The 21,760-nt window shown below is 41.2% G+C and overlaps 1 protein-coding gene across 5 annotated transcripts in view; it reads left to right on the forward strand.

The window, feature by feature from the left end:
• The first annotated feature begins 257 nt into the window (after positions 1–257).
• LOC311041455 (uromodulin-like) overlaps positions 258–21,760 on the forward strand; it is a 59,900-nt gene continuing 38,397 nt past the window's right edge. For 2 of the 5 annotated variants that reach the window (XM_084051833.1, XM_084051834.1), the window contains exons 1-6: positions 258–362; positions 1,282–2,046; positions 2,183–2,254; positions 20,597–20,804; positions 21,021–21,075; positions 21,352–21,497. In XM_084051833.1, coding sequence (XP_083907959.1) covers positions 293–362; positions 1,282–2,046; positions 2,183–2,254; positions 20,597–20,804; positions 21,021–21,075; positions 21,352–21,497 — 1,316 coding nt within the window. In that variant the 5' untranslated portion in view covers positions 258–292. Of the gene's footprint in view, positions 363–1,281; positions 2,047–2,182; positions 2,470–2,771; positions 2,918–3,517; positions 3,761–4,085; positions 4,246–4,344; positions 4,421–4,551; positions 4,753–20,596; positions 20,805–21,020; positions 21,076–21,351; positions 21,498–21,760 lie in introns of those variants that run through there. The other 3 variants (XM_084051835.1, XM_084051837.1, XM_084051836.1) reach the window with 3 other exon arrangements.

Consider the following 21,760-nt stretch of genomic DNA (forward strand, 5'->3'; position numbering starts at 1 on the left):
GTCACCTCCCCAGCCATCAATCACGGAACGTCACTTCCGGAAATGGAGATGTTCAAAAAGTGGGCAGTCACTGTTGAGCTCTAGAGGCCTATAAATTCTCAACTCCAGGTTGAATCTTAACACACAACCTCTGCAAGGTAAGGTAAGGATAGTTGGCACCCAAAGATTTCTGTATAATAACATATTTTGTCCATTTTCTACATTTACATTCTATCTTCTTTTTCCTTTGTGATGTTGTAGTCTCTCTAACATGTTTTGTATATTTTCAACAGGTTTGTGTCAGATCTCCAGGATGTGGACCATGAGAGTGTCAGCTGTTCTGTTAGTTCTGTTCATACAGAATGTTACTGGAAACAGTCCAGGTAAGCTGTCTCTAATGTCCTCTTATTGGTATAGATATGATGTTTAACATTAATATTAGATGGGTGTCCTGGTTGGTACTCCTATTACATAAACAGACATTGAGTTTTGTAAAAGGGGCTTCATGTTCTCTGCTCCTATGCCTGGAATTAACTTTGAAATAAAAAATCGCACCCAGTGTGAGGTAAGCGGTGCCTTTATGAGTTCATTAAGATATATATATGAACTAGAAGAACAATTTTAAATCCCTGTCCATTAATTTCAAGGATGCTCTGACTTTTAATACTTTTAAGTATTTTTACAAATTTCAAATACTGTAAGATATTTTTGACTTTATGCATGTACTTTTCGTATTTTTACGCACTTGTTGTACTTTTAAGTACTTTTTACTCAGTTTAACAACTTATTATTTTTTACAGATTGTGTATTCTATTAAGTATTTTTTACACATTTTAAGTGCTTTAATGTATTTTACTAATTTTATTGAAATATGTTTACTAATTTTAACAACTTATTGAGTATTTTTACTCAATTTATTTGCTTATAAATAATTGTACTCACTATGATTACTTTTTACCTACTATAGTTACTTTTTAGTCACTTTAGTTACTTTTAAGTACTTAAAGTACCTTTACTCAAATTGTGTGTGTGTGTGTGTGTGTGTGTGTGTGTGTGTGTGTGTGTGTGTGTGCGTGTGTGCGTGCGTGCGTGCGTGTGTGCGTGCGTATGTGTGTGTGTGTGTGTGAATAGAATGTTTGGTCAAATCTGTACAGTTTGCTTGTTTCATTAAAATGACTTCTCTTAAATAAAATAAGGGTAATGACAATAATAACAATAATAATGTTATCATTATTATTATATAATGTTCACAACTGCCATAATGAATAGCCTGATGTGTTGAATGACTCATTCCTTTCACAGGCACAACTTTCCTCAGCTGTGAATCATGTCATGATCAGGCTAAATGCCTGGAGTCTCTCGTCAAACCAGAGAGAGGCGACACCTTCTTCAGCCAATCAGTCTCCTGTGTCTGTAAAGATGGCTTTGTCGGTGATGGCCTCACCTGTTACGATGTAAAGTTCTGCAGTGATTCCTCCTGTTGTCACCAAGGTTACAGATGGTCACCAGAGAAAGGCTGTGTGGATATTGATGAGTGCTCCCTTTCTGACGCACCCTGCACCCATGTGTCTCAGGTCTGTGTGAACACACCTGGCTCCTTTGAGTGCCTCAGGCCTCCCTCCAGGGCCAAAAGATCTGTTGTTCGGTTCTCCTGTGGCAATGTAGTTTGTCCTTTAGGTCAGGACTGTATCAACTCTCGCTGTGTAGATCCCTGTGATCACTACACAGTACTGAATGATGCCTGGAGAGCAATAGATCATGGGTACATTGGTAAATGTGACCGAAAAGTCAACTGGCAAGGGTGGTATCGAATGTTCCTGGGGCAAAGCAGTGCCCAGATGCCAGAGACATGTGTGGAAGAACGTATGTGTGGAACGCATGCTCCTCTATGGATGAAACAGTCTCATCCTGCAGTGTCTGATAGAATTGTACAGCGCAAAACCTGCGGTAAGTGGAATGGTAACTGTTGTACATTTAGTACACCTCCCATCCATGTCAAGAACTGTCGGAACTACTACGTCTACAAGCTTCTACCACCAAGCGGCTGTAATGCAGCCTATTGTGCAGGTAAAGTGGTGTTGTAGAATCATTTATAAAATACTCATCTGTAATATTATTACAAAGCTTATTTGGTGATGTAGGCTTGAATGCTTTGTTAAAGATGTGCTGTAATAACTCTCAAACCTGGCTTTTACCTCCCTAGATTTATCATCAAAGTATCCTCAACCTGTCACTCAACCCCCTTCAACTACTGTCACTCAACCCCCTTCAACTACTGTCACTCAACCACCTCCAGCTTCAACCTCTGAACTCATTTGTGGTCAGAGTCAAATCCAGATTGGTCTGCTGCTGACTGGTCTGCAATCCTCTGGTCTGAATGGATCCTCTGGTCACCTGGCCGACCCGCGGTGCTCATCTTTCACAGAGCGTGATGGAACGGTGTGGCACCAAGTGGAACGTCAGGCTGACACCTGTGGGAACATATTGACGGTGAGGATTTGTCTGATAACTTGTTGCTGTTATACATCTGTAAAGTGTTTCTTTTTTGCTGTGGCTGCCACAGTGATGCTGTTGGTCACAGTACAATATATATATAGAGTTGGAATCCAAACTTACTCTGTGGTTGCACAAAGGTTAAAGGAGTTAACACCATAGATAGTTTTTGTTGTTGTTTTTTATTATTTGTGTCTGTCTTTCTGTTTAATTATGAGGTGGATATTGGTACTTTGTTTCCAGGTGGCTAGATGATTCACTGGACTGACCAATCAGTTACTGTAACCTCTGTCTTTCAGACCAACAACACCCATGCCATCTACTCCAACAGTGTATTTATCTACTCTGCAAATAACATCTCACTTCCTGAGAGTTTTCCCTTCTCCTGTGTATATCCTCTGGACACAGAGACCAGCCTAGATGTGGCTATCAGACCAAACCTTCAGTAAGTAGGCCTAATCTATTTTCACATTTTTCTTTATCAATTAATCTGCCATTGTTATAGCCTCTACTTGCTGCCATACAAGACTAGTTTATTACATTTCTGGCTTCAATTAGTTTCTCTGCTGTCATATTTTCATCCAGGCTACAGAAACTATTTGTATGCCACATTTTATCCATACTTAATGTTGACCCTTAATATTGAATTCATTCCAAGCCAGGTCTTAGTTTGCGCTTCAAACTTTGACTATTGAAAAATAGCAGATATACTATCTCATAGCGCGTCACTTTGTGCCGCGCTATGAGCTTCTAGATGCTGCTATTTTTCTATTTGTTTTAATAAATTGTGCAAATCTTTGCATAGACCTATAATAAATATGTTTAAAGCAAACATTTTTAACTCAAATCTTTGCTATGGGGGACCCTGGAACAAAGAATTTTCAGATGGGGGTCCGTGGCTAATTACATATACTTTTGGGGGGTCCTTGACATGAAAAGGTTTTGAGCACTGACATACGTTTTTCAGAAAACTGTTGGGATTTAGAAGACATTTGTAGAATCGGCCTCAGGTCTTAATGTGTTAAATGCCATGTTTCCTTGACAGGCTTAAAGGTGGCACGTCAGGTGTGGGTTCACCAACCAACACCTCCATGTCCTTGTTCCAAAACTCCAACTACACAGAGCCTTACCCAGCAGGCCCAGTCACCCTACCAGTGGGCTCTGCCCTGTATGTAGGAGTATCTGTAGGAGAAACAGATCCAAGGTTTGTGGTCGTTCTGGACGACTGCTACGCCACTCACTCCTCCAACCCTGATGACCTCATGAGACACTTCCTCATTCAAAACAAGTATGTTTCATTCTTCAGCCTCAGCAGATGGTTTGTGTCACAATAAACAAACAATGAAAGGGAGAGTTGAGTGGGAGTGGGTATGGGTTTGTGATATCAACTATGTGAAGTCTCAGTCCAGAGTCTTTGTATGAATGTAAAATCCTTATGAAAAGAGAAGAATGTTGGATGCAACAGTGATGTCGCATGAGTGTACAATAGCTTAGCATCTATAATGTGAAGACTGTATATTATTAGTTCAGTGTCTTTGTATGAATTTAAAATCCTTTAACTAAAAAGAAAAAAATGACGGATGAGCCTACAACGTGACCCTTCTTTTCTCCAGGTGTTCTATCAACCGTCGTCAGGTGAAAGTGGATGAGAGCGGCTCTTCCCTCCAGGCTCGTTTCTCTGCCCTGCTCTTCCTGTTCCATGGAGACTACAGAGATATCTACCTTCACTGCAGCCTCCACCTGTGTGACCAGAGAGCCTCCTCATGTTCTCCTGTAAGTTTCACACTTTCTTTCCTCACTCTGCTGTTTCACACCAGACAGTTAAGTCAGTAGCAAACTGTGTGCTTACTGCTATTCCTTCACCATTCAAAGGTTTGCTCAGGGAGGCGTCGTCGCTCCGTTTCCACACCTGTACCCTTTAAACCCATCACCATTGGACCAATCACCTGTGAGTATCAAGAACAACAATGAGAAAAACTGTATTTTATGAAATACAAGGATCTTAAGTGCTGACATTTCAATAATGTTAAAGTGGATTACATTTGTTTTTGTGTTTTTCTCTTTGCTTTGGATCTTCAGGGGACAAGCTAGTGGAGTGAACCAGTGGACATCTTTAACTGACTCCAATATATTCCATTTTCTAATCGTATGATTTTTATTTGGTGCGTAGGTTTCATAAATATGCTATGCTATGATTAATCTAATCTAACTAATCATTAACCATTTTTATATTTCTCTCTTCTGAAAAAATAAACAAATACTGTATAATATGGTAACAAATAAATGATGATTTGAGCATTAAATTGCAAATCTGTGTCTGCTTCTTCAAGGTTCAAGTCCCAAATAAATCATTACATAGTTATTTAGTAAATATAGAAATATGTGAATGATCAATGATGAAGTATATTCATACAAAAATAGAATATATGTAGCCTCAATGCTTATAAAAGTGCTTTAAAAATATCTTATCTTCCGTTTTGTAAGAAAACACACTGATCAATGAAGGTTTTTCATATCCTTCTTGACATAAACATTTGATGTCAAGAAGGATATGAAAAACACGGAAATTAGTTATGACACACATTTAATGTGTGTCATAACTAATTTAACTCAATAATGAAAAAACAAGGTGATACTGACAAGCACTTCTATTCAAACATCAACTATACATGAATCCTCCCTGTGTACACAACAGTAGATTATTCACAATAAACACAATTATTAAACATAATATTTCCTTCTCAGTAGGATGAACATCCAATGATTGGGCCATACTATACAGTACAATACCACAAATTATTTAACATTATCCAATCAAATACCACTCACCTTTATCTTGATCAACCAATGAAATATCACAATCCTTCTGGTCTCGTTGGTTTAGGAGTTTTTCAGAGTGAATTCTTGCACAGTTGTCTGTGGACCAAGGGTGACGTAATCTTTTATTTAGTCTTTGCTTAGGTTATTATTATTGCCAGCTTGCTTTGATGCTAAGTTGTGTTGTTTTTGTTGTTGTTTCTGCTGTCTTTTGTTTGGAGCCAACAACAGAGGTGCAGATAGTAACGATTACTTACTCTCATTCACTCATTGTGTGGCAAAACTGTCTCAAAATCATACTTTAAACTCATAAACAAACGCAAACGAGGTGAATTCATTATTTCAATGTTCTGGTAAAGCCCATCCATACCTCCAGCATAGCTGCCTTCGTCTTGGGTTGTTACACCAATACTAGTAACCTACCAAGTTTGATTTGATTTGGACATATTTTACATATCGTGTCTGTCGGGTGGAAACCTCATATGTCCAAAACGGTCACTGTTCAGGATTCAAATTCAAGCAGCAAACGTAGCAGATCTACAAACGCAAAACGCATGTGGGTGCGTGCACGGGCCTACACTCTATTTTACATCTCACATTTTGTATGTTGCCAGGAAGCAGATAATGTTATTGTTACATGATATTCTACGTTAAAAGCAATAAGAATAGTCAACAACGTATTTGTATAAAGCCCTCCCTACGAGAGAAAGAAAAATAGAGCCCACCGAAAAGACAGAAAGAAATAAAAAGGCCATGAGGAATAGGCCTACATAGACAGAAGTGTTTCCACCAAGCCAATCATATGAACTAATACAGTCACCATATGTCACAACTAGCAACCTTCAACAACCACAACAACAACACAACAGACACACTGTAGATCCACATCATTCTTCAATAAGGCTCTGCCTCCTTTTTTCGATTGATTGAATACTTTATTTAGAAAAGACATGGAAACAGTATATGGAAGTACAATTCACAATACCAGGTCCTCTAAACTAGATCGCTCATAAAAGCACAATGGCTTATTTCCTGACCTCATCACTGTTGTGTCAATACTCAAGATAATGCACACCTTCTGGTGTAATATTGCTTCATTAATTTATTAAAATTAATTAATTAATTAATTATTAATTAAAGAAATATGTTCTTAAAATACTTCTCTAACTTATGCTGCTCGACAGATGGCCAGAATTATGGACAGACAGACAGAAAGCTCATGTCCTGTATCAGGTTGAACATCATTACTGGCTTTTCAGTTTCCCATTAGGCAACATGATTTTACTGTATATTAACACTACAGACAGTTGTAAAATACAGTATATTATAGTGTTTTTATACTTTAAAATACTATGTATCAGTGAAAGACACCTGTTCAAATCAATGTGTGTAACTATAATGCTCATTTGAACCTATTTGTTTAATTTTGTTTTATTTTGTTAGCCTACATTTAACACTGTCTGCTGCACATAGCCTAATGCTGAGCATTGCAAACTTTGATCCATTATCACTGTGTCCACTGTCCATTATAAACACTCGTGTGTACATATTTGATCCATTATAAATGTCTGTAAACCTCAAAGGACAAATGGCAAGATCAGAAATACTCTTCAACACAACAGCAGCATTACTGAACACACTTCACATACTCTCTGGCTGTCTCATTAACTCAGACACACACAGCTGGGTGGCCAGGTGGAACCAGTCTCTCAATCAAGGCCACGCAGAGGGGAGGGGCCGAGAAGAACACACTGGGCACAGACATGGAATGACACACAGGGCAGGGGCAGAGGTCAAGATAGTGACAAACACACAGAACCTTTTATCCTTTTAGCCACACCTGCATGCACACACTCATGCACATACATACTGTACATACATACATACATACATACATTACAAGAGAGAGAGAGAGAGAGAGAGAGAGAGAGAGAGAGAGAGAGAGAGAGAGAGAGAGAGAGAGAGAGAGAGATTATATTTAATTTGGCAATTAATTGATGGTGTATTAATGTTTAAAAAACAACAAGAAAAACATAAATGAGAGTCTCTAGTGGTTAGTAAGGAGTACTGATGAAGAAATACATCAACTATCCACTACATTGTTCTAGAGCCACAGTGCAACGTCAACGCCTGTTGTCATGGATACCACAGCCAGTAGACACAACAACATCTGCAGTATTAGTTTAACTATGACATGTTCATGAGAAATTATTCATACATCATTACAAGGTGTTACATTAACACAGGATTTTGCCGTGTGAGAGTTTTCAGTCAGAACTAGCTTATCTCTTCCTGTTATTGGACTGTTTATCACCACTTCACATGTTCACAGACACCACACACCAGGTTCTGTTTGAATACAGTATTTGAATTGCATTACAGGGAGATTATTCTGGTAAAGAACGTTTGCAAGGGACATTCTCCATTCCAGCACAGCCTGTGACTGAAACACATTCATCGCAAATGTGTTTTAATAGTCAATAAATGTGTATCAAGCAATTGAGAACGAGACAGTTGGCACTGTGTAAGAAAGAAGAGTTTGGGCTCAAGGGCCATCTTTACGAGATCAGCCCAATGTTCCTAATAAATAAATAAATCATGATTAGTCCAATCACTCAAATTACACCACCTCTGTCAGCTTTACAGGGCTCAACCAGATACAAGACATACATACATATTGTGCTCAACAGGACAGTTCATCTCAAATTACCTTTTCCTTTGTTTTTTAAAGCTGATAATAAATAGACTGACAGAGGTTTAACACAGGTTTGGACTAAACAAACCTCTTAATGAGTTCAAGTGTTTGGCTTGTCGGAGGGAAACACTAGCCTTACATCGACTCTGATACCATCAGTGGAAGCTGGGTAAAGGCAGACATTTAAATAAAGCTACAATCTGCAGGTTGTATGCAGCTACCGACAGTGAGAGGTAATTGCAGCAATAAAGATGGTGCAACGGAGTCTGAACTACGATAAAGATGGTGCAACGGTGTCTGAACTACGATAAAGATGGTGCAACGGTGTCTGAACTACATTAAAGATGGTGCCACTGTCATCTAGTGTGCAATCCAATCAGTCGCGTTGTCTTCTTCAAATAACGTGTTGACATTTTCAAGTCCAGTTGGTGTCCATACCCGACACCAGGGTTGACAGTTCTCAATGCAAGAGCAGGGAGGCCACTTCCAATCTGTGCTATAACATACTGTACTCTACCATAGACTGATGAAATAACATTGAATTAATTCAAATAAATCCCAGATTGTGGCTTTAACATGATCTAAAGAAATGACTCAAAGTACCCAGAGCTTCAGCAGACTCTTCTTTATCCGATACGCACCAGACAGCAGCGTAGGTTTATTGAAGTTAACCCATTAAAACCCGGGAAAACATCGATGTCTTGGTCTTAACGGGTAAAACAAAGATGTTGCAGACACTATACTATAGGTTCAACAAGGTAGGGTCAGTTATGATCTCATCTGGTTAGTAAACCAGACACTGTCTCTGGGTATTATTAACCCATTCAGTCCGGGAACACATCTTTGTCATTTTAAGATTTCTTTGGCTATTGAAAAAATAGCAGATATACAAACTCATAGCGTGGCACGAGTGTCACGCTATGAACTTGTAGATCTGCTATTATTGAAAAAAAAAAAGAAAACAGTTTGGGGTATTGATCAAAGCCAAGATTCAGACAGTGGTGGTACAAGCCCATATATGGGTATGTATAATATTGCACAGGGTACTGGTTAAACATACAAATCATAAGGTGGGTATCTAATAATAATGAATAACTTCAACAGAGGTTCTTCCCAGGTTTGGGGCCCAGTCCAGTCGTCAGATATTTAGGTATTGTTTGATACGTTTTGATACCATTCAACGGGGGTTCCAGCCCGCTCGTCAAATACTTCAGGTATTGGTTTACACTTTTAGTGACTTTTACTCTCCTGGGTAGGGGGGCCCAGTCCATTCGTCACATTCAGGTCCTTGTTTACACATGTTCCATACAGTTTCCTATAATATAAAGATAGAGACTTTTAGAAATCATTTCACTTGTCAATCATCATTTAGAAGGGAAATAGTGGAGTGTATCGCTTATCGCCTGACCACCCGTCTGTTCACCAAGGAGAGCCAGTGAGGATTGAGACAGAGAGGCGAGTGTTTGTAGCCAACGCCCGGCCGGTCACGCAGGTATGCTGAGTTGGGGTTGATTCATCAGGTAGATTGGTAGGTACCGCCCCTCAATGACGCGGCCTAGGCTGCAGCGATGTCTCCTGGTCCTCTCTCTGTCTCTCATCCACTGTCTCTCCATGGTGCGGGACTTACCTGGCAGGCGGTCTCGTAGCGAGACTCCACATCAGTGAAAATGTGTGCAAATCTTTGAATATTTGGAGGCAAAAAGTGAATCGGCCTGTTTTTTTTATGGATATTGATATGGATAATTGTATGGATAATTTTCAAAATAAAGTTTGGATCCCAAGGCTAGAATCCATCAGTAGGTCCTACAGAAGCCTCAAGCAACATTTGGCGCTTGTATCCGCTTCGTATCGTTACTTTTGCCAATTGGTACCCCACTAGTATACAGTATGTGTTCAACAACACAGCCATGCAGCCTTGTAGTTTAAGTACAGATTTCAGCTAGGGAATTGGGAAAAGGGGTGAAAAATGCACCCTCCAACTGACCAACAAATGATTTTGTGTGTGCGGGCGTAATAACATTGACAGCTATGACAGGTGATGGAACATATGCCAGTTTAGCAATGGTTGCTAAGCTAGTATTGCACAATCGCTTTGGGTTTAGCAAAGGGTCTTCCCAAAGGGTCTTCCCTTCCCTTAAACCTAGCGGTTTCCTCCGCCGTCGGTTTGTGAATATGTGAATGTATGTGGGTTAATGGGTGAATGTAATGCACATTGTAAAGCACCATTAATTAATGACAAGTTTAGTACTGTACCCAACAACACCCTGTTGTCTAATCTCCAACAAACTAGCTGTGATGTCTCCAACTCTGTAACCTAGGGGTCTTCAACAGGGGGTCCTGAATATCAGCTTCTACTGGCTTTCCAGTTTACCCCAAAATATAGCTTTTTTGCTGTGGTTAACATTTAGATACATTAGGCATCATGCCTTTACTGTATATTAACACTACAGACAGTTGTGAAATACAGTACATTATAGGCTGTGTTCTTGGGGCTTTTGTATCAGTGGACACCTGTTCAAATACATATAAGATCATAATGTGCCTGACAAATATCATAACAAACAAAACAATGGAAATGTGATAACAATGTGTCTGGGTGTGCAAACCCCTTGTTCTACATCTCTCCATTCCTCACAAATTACTGATGTTGAACTTGCCCTTTGACCTTGTCAGCCGATTATCTGTGTGTGTGTGTGTGTGTGTGTGTGTGTGTGTGTGTGTGTGTGTGTGTGTGTGTGTGTGTGTGTGTGTGTGTGTGTGTGTGTGTGTGTGTGTGTGGTGTGTGTGTGCTTGTGTGTTTGTACTCTCCTTTGTACATAACTTTGATCCATTATAAATGTTTGTACATAACTTCGCTGTTACAGTAGTTTGTCTGCCTCTTGCATTTGTGAGAAAATGTTATAATTTGTTCTATAGCGGCACTCAGTGCTTACTTTCAGGCATGACACTGTCACAAGTTGTAAAACTGATTGATTGATTGATGTACTTTATTTAGTAAGACATGAGAATAATAGTACATGGAAGTACAGAATCACAATACAAGGTCTACTAAACTGGAAGACTCATTAAGCACTGAGCTTGTTTAAGATGAGATCCCCATGCACACAAATCATGATGACATATAAGAGACAGACAGATATACACGCTACTATACAGAATGTCCTACAATCAGTTTATAGGTTACTGGTATGAAGAGTGAAAAATATGTACAAGAGAAGCACGAGAAAAGGGGGGGGGGGGGTAGGGGGGTAGGTTAGGACTTGGGGTAGGTTAAGACTTGGACTGGGGCCATTTTAGAATTACAGCCTCCTGAAGGTGTATCTTTAGGGCAGTTTTGAAAGTGAGTAGGGTTTTACACTCCTTTACTCCTTTTGGTAGGGCATTTCACATTTTTGATGAATAGCATGAGAACGAGTTCATTCCCTTAGTTGAGCCAAATCTGGTTTGAACATGATTTGTGGAGCTGCCTCTGGTGTTATGATCATGGACTTCATTAACATTTTGGAAGTATTTTGACAAATACAGGGGGATCCCAATGTTGTGGTGTATCTTGAAGACCAGGCCCATAGCAAGTTACTGTACTCTGTCCTCAACCCTAAGCCATCCAATCCTAGCAACATGAGCAGGGGTTAGATGGGTTTTGTGATTGAGGCCAAGAAGAAGCCTTACAGGTTTGTTTTGGGAAAACTCTTTGCTGAAGAAAAACTAAGAAACACCTCAAAGGGCAGAAGTCAAATTCAGACATACTCTTCAAAAACAGGAACTCGAGCAGGAGAACAAGGCAGCAGATGAACAGAGAACAAACTAGAAAAAGTGCTCCTCGGAGCACAGGTCTCCGCCAGGTCAGGTACGTTATTCTGGCCTCCTGGTGGCGCTATAATAGGCCAATGTGAAAATGGTGCCATTTATTCTTAGGTCTTTCACGGCAATCAGACACAGCATCCGTCATCCACAGAAAATCTGTAGGAGTACTGTCAAAAAATATGTTTTGCCAAAATTGGTCTCCTGGTGGCGCTATAAAAGGCCCATGTGAAAAATTTGGGGCAGAAGTTCGGAATTCTCATCCAGGGAGAGTGTGTGCACAGTTTTGCTGCGATCAAGGCAACGGTTAGCTGTCCACAGACGGACGGATGGACGGACGGACGGACGGACGGACGGACGGACGGACGGACGGACACACACGGACAGACGGACGGACAGGGGGTAAAACATACTCTCTCGCCATGCCTTTCAGCCTGGCGGAGACAATAAAGTGAAATAAAAAAGACACACACACACGCACGCACGCACGCACGCACGCACGCACGCACGCACGCACGCACGCACACACACACACACACACACACACACACACACACACACACACACACACACACACACACACAGGGGCAAACAAACCCTCCCCCCTTTGCCTGGTAGAGATAATAATTTAAATAGTGGTTTAAATCACGGGGTACCCACAAGAATTTGGGGGGTCCACAGATAACAGTGAGGTGAAAATGTAAGGACTTTTAAGACCTTTTTAATACCAAAAAGAAAGAAAGAAAGAAAAAGAAAAAAGGCCATTACTGAATCAACAAACTATTCAGTAAAAAATATTGCCTTGTATGAGCAAGCAAGCAGGCTAACCCACCAATCTAGAACCCAATTAGCTGAGCTGCTTCACGCCCAAAACTAGTAGTAATTTATGAAACACAACATTTGATTTCCATCTTTTTTTTCATGCTGATTATCAATAACAATTACTCATTAGTTAAATGTGTATATAGTTACAACACTTTGAACACTATTGTCAACTAACTTCAAATGCACATTCTTGACAAATACATTCTGGATTACGGTGCAATAACATTTTCCTAGTCTTTAATACAATTTGATTTAGATTATGTGTATTGTGTATTTAGGTGGGAAATGTATTATTTCTGAGCTTAGGCCTATAATGCAGAAATATACCCACCCGGACAGACTTTTAGACCTCACCCTTTTTTTTTTCTTTTTTTTTAAATAATTTTTATCCCACGATTTTGTAACCCACATTTTTTCACCCAGTGCCAATTGCCTATGTAATCAGCCTAGGGAGAGCCCAAGCTGAAGCTCATGCCTCCTTCAATGCATGAGGAGCAAGCAGGCCGCTTCTTATCACCCGACAGGGGGGAGTTTCCCTGGTTGGACAGGAAGGAACACGTTATTCCAACCAGTTCCCTTCTCCTCCATCAGGCGCCCCGGCTGACCAGGGGGAGGCAGTATAGTGACCAGGATTACTACATGTTTTTGTGAGGGTATTAACTACCCTAGGAGACACGGGGAGAACATGCAAACTCCACACAGAGTAGGCCCTTTCACCAACCCCACCTAGGGTATGGGCGCCGATGACGTGGAGGAGAGAACACGCCCCCAGCGCCCACAGCGTCCCTGGCGTGAATCGAACCCAGGACCTACTAGCTGTGAGGCGAAAGCACCATACCCTTTGAACTATACGTAAATGCTGTTGTCCTGTAAAATAAAACCAGGAAGCTGACACCAAAAAATAAGTCACTAGTGTTCTATCATGGGAACAAATATGGAAGGCATGCGGAAGAAACCTAACCCCGAAACATGATAGAACGATGGGGGAGATTGGATGGCAAGAAAAAGTAAGCTTTGCCAATTGCTGTCATTGTAGGCTGATCAATTAATGTTGTTGTTGCATAAATGCTTGTCATGATGGGGTTGGCACACACACACACACACACACACACACACACACACACACACACACACACACACACACACACACACACACACACACACACACACACACACACACACACACACACACACACACACACACACACCATGAGCAGTAGAACATTGCAGGGGTACATTGGTCAGTGTTTTTTTTGTCTTTCTTGATCAGTGATTCTTAAAGGTATATTTCACTTTCAAAGACGTTTGGGGTAATTTTAACATATACGCAGGTTTTGTTGAACACATTTTTAAGTTGCTTGATTCGGTATTTAGATATTCAATATTAATTTCATCAGACACTGATAAACTGTAAAATATAAAACCCATTGTGACTTCAAACTCCATTTTAACCATGATAGACTAATCGAAACACCTGTCCTTGGTTCTGGTGACTCATACTGCCCTCCTAATACATGAGGGGCCGTGTTCTTTCAATTACTTTTTTCATTTATTTATTTTCTTTGGATTCTTTTTTTGTTCTTTTGAATATCTCTGGTGTATTTTTACAGCAGGTGGGAAATGGTATTATTTCTGAACTAGTACATGCTGTTTTGTTATAGTTGTTGTCCTGTAGCTGCATAAAATAAAATAAAACACAATTGTAACTGGTTATACAACTGGTGTAAATGAGAAGGAAACTGGCATCCATAAATAAGTGACACGTAGCGATGGCGTGAGGAAGAAAAGATTGGATGTCAAGAAAAACAAAGTTACATTTGCCAAGTGCTGTCATGCTGTCATTGTAGGTTGATAAATTAATGCTCGTCTTGATGGGTTCATGCAACGGACAGCATCCTCCTCTCAAACACTACCGACAGGGAGTCCAGGTCCACCCCCACATTGTGTCTGGCCTTCTTAATCAGTTTACTGATTCTGTTGGTGATTGATATTAAAGGAAGAGTAAGAGTAAGTGATATTTTTTGGGTCAAAACAAAACGTTTATTTTTTATTAAAGCACTATAGTCTGATCATTGCTGTAGAGCGTTTATTCATTTTGTTCATTTGTTTACCATATTTGAAAAGGATTCCCATTCGCTGATGCCATGCCAATCAATCAATCCGTCTTACAGGGGTTCAGACAAAAACACATTACAAACAACCTGATAGCAATCATTGCTATAGTGTATTTGTTCAGTAACAGGGGTCTCCCTACATTTTCAGATGGGTTGCATTTTCAACCAATCAGGAGAGCGTACCCATTCATCAGCTTACATTTTACATTGTTCCAGTTATGATTTTGTCTGCTCATTGCTTTGTGTCATCACTTCCATTTTCACTTGTTTAATCTGTATCCTGTGTGAGTTATCTCTCCTGATTGGATCAAATTGGTATCCTGACCTGAAAATGCATTTTATGTTTCTGTTAAAGAGCTGGAGAACACAGCCACCTGGTTTAAGGGGTGACCTGATGGATGGTGGGGGCCCATGTGTCCCTTGAGGGGCTGCATCGTTTGCACCATTGTTTGATTGTCCGACAGAAGGGGGCGTTCGGTAGGCAAATCAGAGGAAGGTGGGGGCGGGTATTTTTGTAAGAGGCAGCCGTGCAGCAAAAGTCAGTTAGACGCGCTGTGATTGGCCAGTAGTCAACGCGCTGTTATTGGCCAGTAGTCAACGCGCTGTGATTGGCCAGTAGTCACTTTGAATGGTATAGCTTGGCTCCTGTAAAATGACGACCGCGATACCGGTTACAAACTGCAGAGGCCAATGAGGTATCTAGGTTTCTATATCTATGATGCAAATCACCAACCTGCTCATCGGGAGTAATTAGGGGTTCAGCATCTTGCTCAGGGACACTTCGACACTAAATCTGGGGGAGCCCGGGATCGAACTGGGAACCTCGCGGTTGCCATCCGGCCGCTCTACCAGCCACTCTACCCCTGAGCCACTCCCGCCCGGTTGCAGTGTAGCTGGCGGAACACCTCCTCCCTCAGACCCCAACGGAAGTAACAGCTGATGGACTTTCCCCCTTCCGTCTGGCCTTCTGTACACCCTGTGCAGCAGCGTGTCCTCGAGGGTGAGAGGATCTCACTGCTTCTGGAGACCCAGGGTTTCAGAAGGGAGGCCTTGCTTCTCAGTGTGCCCAGGCATCCATTTTTCCTGCTATAACGGAAGAGAGCACCCATCGAGGGATCAGCAGCTTGTAGGGCAGCCAGATCAACTTTTGACTGTTCTGGAAGGGCAAAATTGGCTGTCATGGTGGCTATTAGCTGTCTCACACCTGCAGCTTGCAGCAGAGTCACAGGGTGGCTGTTAGCTGTCTCACACCTGCAGCTTGCAGCAGAGTCACAGGGTGGCTGTTAGCTGTCTCACACCTGAAGCTTGCAGCACAGTCACGGGGTGGCTGTTAGCTGTCCACCTGCAGCTTGCAGCACAGTAGCAGGGTTCTGGTACAGGCTGCCTATGGGTTGGTAACCCCATGGCTGCTGGCTCGCTGGAGCAACCGGAGGGATAGCACACCCCCTGGCGTAATGACCCGATTTCTGGCACCGCCTGCGTATGACGGGACCTGAAAAGTGAGGCTGGAAGTGTCTATAGCAGCAGTTCTCAAACTATGGGTCGCGACCCAAAGTGGGGTCGCGGGAAGGTGCTATTGGGGACGTGCAGTGGCATTCAAAAGATATGACTTTTTTTTTAAATTCAAGAAACAAGTGAGGTAAAATCAAGAAACAAGAAAAAAAAGTGAGGTTGTCGCCATCAAAAAAAATATTGGCTTGGCTCCTCATACACACACAAACACACACACACACACACACACACACACACACACACACACACACACACACACACACACACACACACACACACACACACACACACACACACACACACACACAGCTCCGCCTCCAACAGCAACCAGAATAAGCAGCAACAAGGCAACACAAGCCCTTGCTGATGCACACAAACTGATATAGCTCTGTTCATATACGATTTACTTAAGCAGGTATTATTTGCTGGCATGTGCTGAGCATGGGTCCTGCAACTTTTACATCTGTCTTTGATAGCTACCGTTGTGGAAAGCTTACCTGTAAATCTCTGGAAGAAAACCTATGGTTCCTCAGAGAAGCAAGGGTGAGGAACCGGTCTTCTTGGGTTGTTGTCTTCCTTTGACTTCACCAGTCTCACAGAACTTGGTCCTAAGTTTGTAAATGGTACCAGGGCTGACACCAAATAATGCTGCCACTCTGCATAACGGAACACCGGCTTCCACTTGGTCTATTGCACCATGGGCCTTATCCTGAAGGGACAAACGTGGCATCTTTCCATAGAGGCAGTGTTGCTGCTTGGAGCATAGAAATTACACAAACTCAACAAAGTTGCAGAACCCATGCTTAGGTGCCAGTCACCTCTCAGCAGGTGTGTGCTGGCCGGTCGCTCAAAACAAGAGCGATTACCAACAGAAACATATTGGGGGATTTGGACATTTTGTTGGGGGGCACTACCCACACGTTTAGCTGTGTTGCTCATTCCATGAATGCCCGATCCTTAAAATCTGTACTTCATTGTAAAGGTGACTAATCAACAATAAAACATGATATAAAACACAATACCAATTGGTGTTATTAAAGGGGAGAAATAATCGACCAAAGTTACGTTTCCAAACTTTTTTTGTGGGCCGTTATAATGTTTTGTTTTGTTTATTTGTTCTATTTTTGTTGTTGTTATTTTGTTGTTTTAGTTAACTATAATGGGAGTACAGGGAGAGATCTATAACATTTTAAGATAAAGGGTAGTCCAGGAGGATTTCATAATTGTTGTTGTTATGAGCTTCAACAGAATTGTACTGCTTGACTGCATGGACGATAGCACCCAGTGACCCACACCTTGTAATGAGATACGTGTAGACATGACTCAGCTCTATGCCTGCTTTTAATTAGACAAGGTCATTTCTAACATACTTAAATGACACCAACAACCTTTTTACTGCATAGGTATTCTGAGCTTTTCAAGTTGTGGTCTGAGGTTTTCTAGTTGCTTATCGCCTTATCGGAACTAAAGACGATGCCAGTTTTTCACGTCTTTTTGTTATGTCACCTTCCCAACCATCAATCACGGAACGTCACTTCCGGAAATGGAGATGTTCAAAAAGTGGGCAGTCACTGTTGAGCTCTAGAGGCCTATAAATTCTCAACTCCAGGTTGAATCTTAACACACAACCTCTGCAAGGTAAGGTAAGGCTAGGCAAATAATTTTATATTGGCACCCAAAGATTTCTGTATAATAACATATTTTGTCCATTTTCTACATTTACATTCTATCTTCTTTTTTCTTTGTGATGTTGTAGTCTCTCTAACATGATTTGTATATTTTCAACAGGGTTGTGTCAGATCTCCAGGATGTGGACCATGAGAGTGTCAGCTGTTCTGTTAGTTCTGTTCATACAGAATGTTACTGGAAACAGTCCAGGTAAGCTGTCTCTAATGTCCTCTTATTGGTATAGATATGATGTTTAACATTAATATTAGATGGGTGTCCTGGTTGGTACTCCTATTACATAAACAGACATTGAGTTTTGTAAAAGGGGCTTCATGTTCTCTGCTCCTATGCCTGGAATTAACTTTGAAATAAAAAATCGCACCCAGTGTGAGGTAAGTGGTGCCTTTATGAGTTCATTAAGATATATATATGAACTAGAAGAACAATTTTAAATCCCTGTCCATTAAGTTCAAGGATGCTCTGACTTTTAATACTTTTAAGTATTTTTACAAATTTCAAATACTGTAAGATATTTTTTACTTTATGCATGTACTTTTAGTGTTTTTACGCACTTGTTGTACTTTTAAGTACTTTTGACTCAGTTTAACAACTTATTTTTTACAGATTTTGTATTCTATTAAGTATTTTTTACACATTTTAAGTGCTTTAATGCATTTTACTAATTTTAAGTGCTTTAAAGTATTTGTACTCATTTTAACAACTTTTAAGTCTTTTTTTAACCCATTTTAATAACATTCAAGTATATTTACTCATTTTAACAACTTTTAAATATTTGTACTCATCTTAAGTACTTACTGTAGTTACTTTTTAGTCACTTTAGTTACTTGTAAGTACTTATAGTACCTTTACTCAAATGTGTGTGTGTGTGTGTGTGTGTGTGTGTGTGTGTGTGTGTGTGTGTGTGTGTGTGTGTGTGTGTGTGTGTGTGTGTGTGTGTGTGTGTGTGTGTGTGTGCTGAGCCAGCCTCTGTGTGAGTGCATGTGGCTAGCTGTGTCTCTTGTTTGTGTTTAATTAATGTAACTGGTTGCAATCAGCCGCAGCTGTTGAAGCCGTACTCAGACATATGGACAAACACACTCGGTCACTTGTTGGAGCGGCTGGCACCGCTCAAAAACTGCAGTATTTTACTACCATAGATGATTTGAAAGCTCAGTTTATAGGCATGTTAAAGGCTAAGATGGGAGAATGTCAATGCTTTACTGTGTATGTGACTTGTCCCTTTCTGCCAGATCCTGACACTAAACTGCCCTTCCTTTCCCCAGCAACCCTCCCTACCGTCTAACTCTAACAGACTCCCCATCCCAATCATTTGACATTTTATGTGTTTTTGGGCACGTTGCGTCTGTGATGTAAACCAAGACAATGTATCCCTGTGTGTGTGTGTGTGTGTGTGTGTGTGTGTGTGTGTGTGTGTGTGTGTGTGCGTGTGTGCGTGCATGTGTGAGTGTGTGTGTGTGTGTGTGTGTGTGTGTGTGTGTGTGTGTGTGTGTGTGTGTGTGTGTGTGTGTGTGTGTGTGTGTGTGTGTGTGTGTGTGTGTGTGTGTGTGAATAGAATGGTTGGTCAAATCTGTACAGTTTGCTTGTTTCACTAAAATGACTAATCTTAAATATAATAATGATAATGATAATAATAACAATAATAATGTTATCATTATTATTACATAATGTCCACAACTGCCATAATGAATAGCCTGATGTGTTGAATGACTAATTCCTTTCACAGGCACAACTTTCCTCAGCTGTGAATCATGTCATGATCAGGCTAAATGCCTGGAGTCTCCCGTCAAACCAGAGAGAGGCGACACCTTCTTCAGCCAATCAGTCTCCTGTGTCTGTAAAGATGGCTTCGTCGGTGATGGTCTCACCTGTTATGATGTGAAGTTCTGCAGTAATTCCTCCTGTTGTCCCCAAGGTTACAGATTGTCACCAGAGAAAGGCTGTGTGGATATTGATGAGTGCTCCCTCCCTGAGGCACACTGCACCCGAGGGTCTCAGGTCTGTGTGAACACACCTGGCTCCTTTGAGTGCCTCGTGCCTCCCTCTAGGGCGAAAAGATCTGTTCGGTTCTCCTGTGGCAATGTGGTTTGTCCATTAGGTCAGGACTGTATCAACTCTCGCTGCGCAGATCCCTGTCATCACTACACTAAACTGAAAGATGCCTGGAGAGCAACAGATTACAATGATGGTACTGCGCGTTGTGACAGCAGTGTCAAAGGGTGGTATCGAATGTTCCTGGGGCAAAGCAGTGCCCAGATGCCAGAGACATGTGTGGAAGAACGCATGTGTGGAACGCATGCTCCTCTATGGATGAAACAGTCTCATCCTGCAGTGTCTGATAGAATTGTACAGCGCAACACCTGTGCTAAGTGGGGTGGTAACTGTTGTGCATATTACACACCTCCCATCCATGTCAAGAACTGTCGGAACTACTACGTCTACAAGCTTCTACCACCAAACGGCTGTTCAGTAGCCTATTGTGCAGGTAAAGTGGTGTTGTAGAATTGTTCATAAAATACTCATCTGTAATATTATATTACAAAACTCATTTGGTGACGTAGAAGGCTTGAATGCTTATTTGTTAAAGATATGCTGTAATAACTCTCAAACCTGGCTTTTACCTCCCTAGATTCATCAAAGTATCCTCAACCTGTCACTCAACCCCCTCCAGTTCCTGTCACTCAACCCCCTTCAACTACTGTCACTCAACCCCCTTCAACTACTGTCACTCAACCACCTCCAGCTTCAGCTTCTGAACTTATTTGTGGTCAGAGTCAAATCCAGATTGGTGTGCTGCTGACTGGTCTGCAATCCTCTGGTCTGAATGGATCCTCTGGTCACCTGGCCGACCCGCGGTGCTCATCTTTCACAGAGCGTGATGGAACAGGGGCGGCCATAGCTGAATGGTTAGTGAGCCCGCCTAGGGAACTAAATGCCCTGGTTGCCCCAGGTTCGATTCCAGGCCAGGTCAGCATATGTGTCGATGAAATGAAATGTGTCCCTGAGCAAGACTCTTAACCCCTAATTGCTCACAGGTTCTCATTGGAAACAAGACCGCAAGGACTTTCATGAACGACCTGTTAAAAGGAATTATCCTTAACAGTGTGGTACCAAGTGGAACGTCAGGCTGACACCTGTGGGAACATATTGACGGTGAGGATTTGTCTGATAACTTGTTGTTTTACAGGATTGTCTTTATCAGCTTGTTTGTTTTTCTTTTGCGCTGTGGCTGCCACAGTGATGCTTTTGGCCACAGTACAATATAGAGTTGGAATCCAAACATGGACACTATGGATAGTTTTTTTTTGTTAGATTTTGTATTCTTTTTTTCTGTCATTCTGTTTAATTATGAGGTTGATATTGGTACTTTGTTTCCAGGTGGCTAGATGATTCACTGGACTGACCATTCAGTTAACCTCTGTCTTTCAGACCAACAACACCCATGCCATCTACTCCAACAGTGTATTTATCTACTCTGCAAATAACATCTCACTTCCTGAGAGTTTTCCCTTCTCCTGTGTCTATCCTCTGGACACAGAGACCAGCCTAGATGTGGCTATCAGACCAAACCTTCAGTAAGTAACCTATTTTCAAAATTCCAAATGATAGTGAAAACACAGTGAATATACAATTTATTACAGTACAATAAATGTGTAGGTTCTTTATTAATTAATCTGCCATTGTTATAAAGGCCTCTACAAGCTGCCATACAAGACTAGTATATTACATTTCAGGCTTCAATTAGTTTCTCTGCTGACATATTTTGATCCAGGCTACAGAAACTATTTGTATGACACATTTTAGACATAGTTAATGTTGGCCCTTAATATTTATTTTA

This window comes from Gymnoscopelus microlampas, assembly GCF_963454915.1.
Source record: "Gymnoscopelus microlampas genome assembly, chromosome: 3".
NCBI classification, from domain to species: domain Eukaryota; kingdom Metazoa; phylum Chordata; class Actinopteri; order Myctophiformes; family Myctophidae; genus Gymnoscopelus; species Gymnoscopelus microlampas.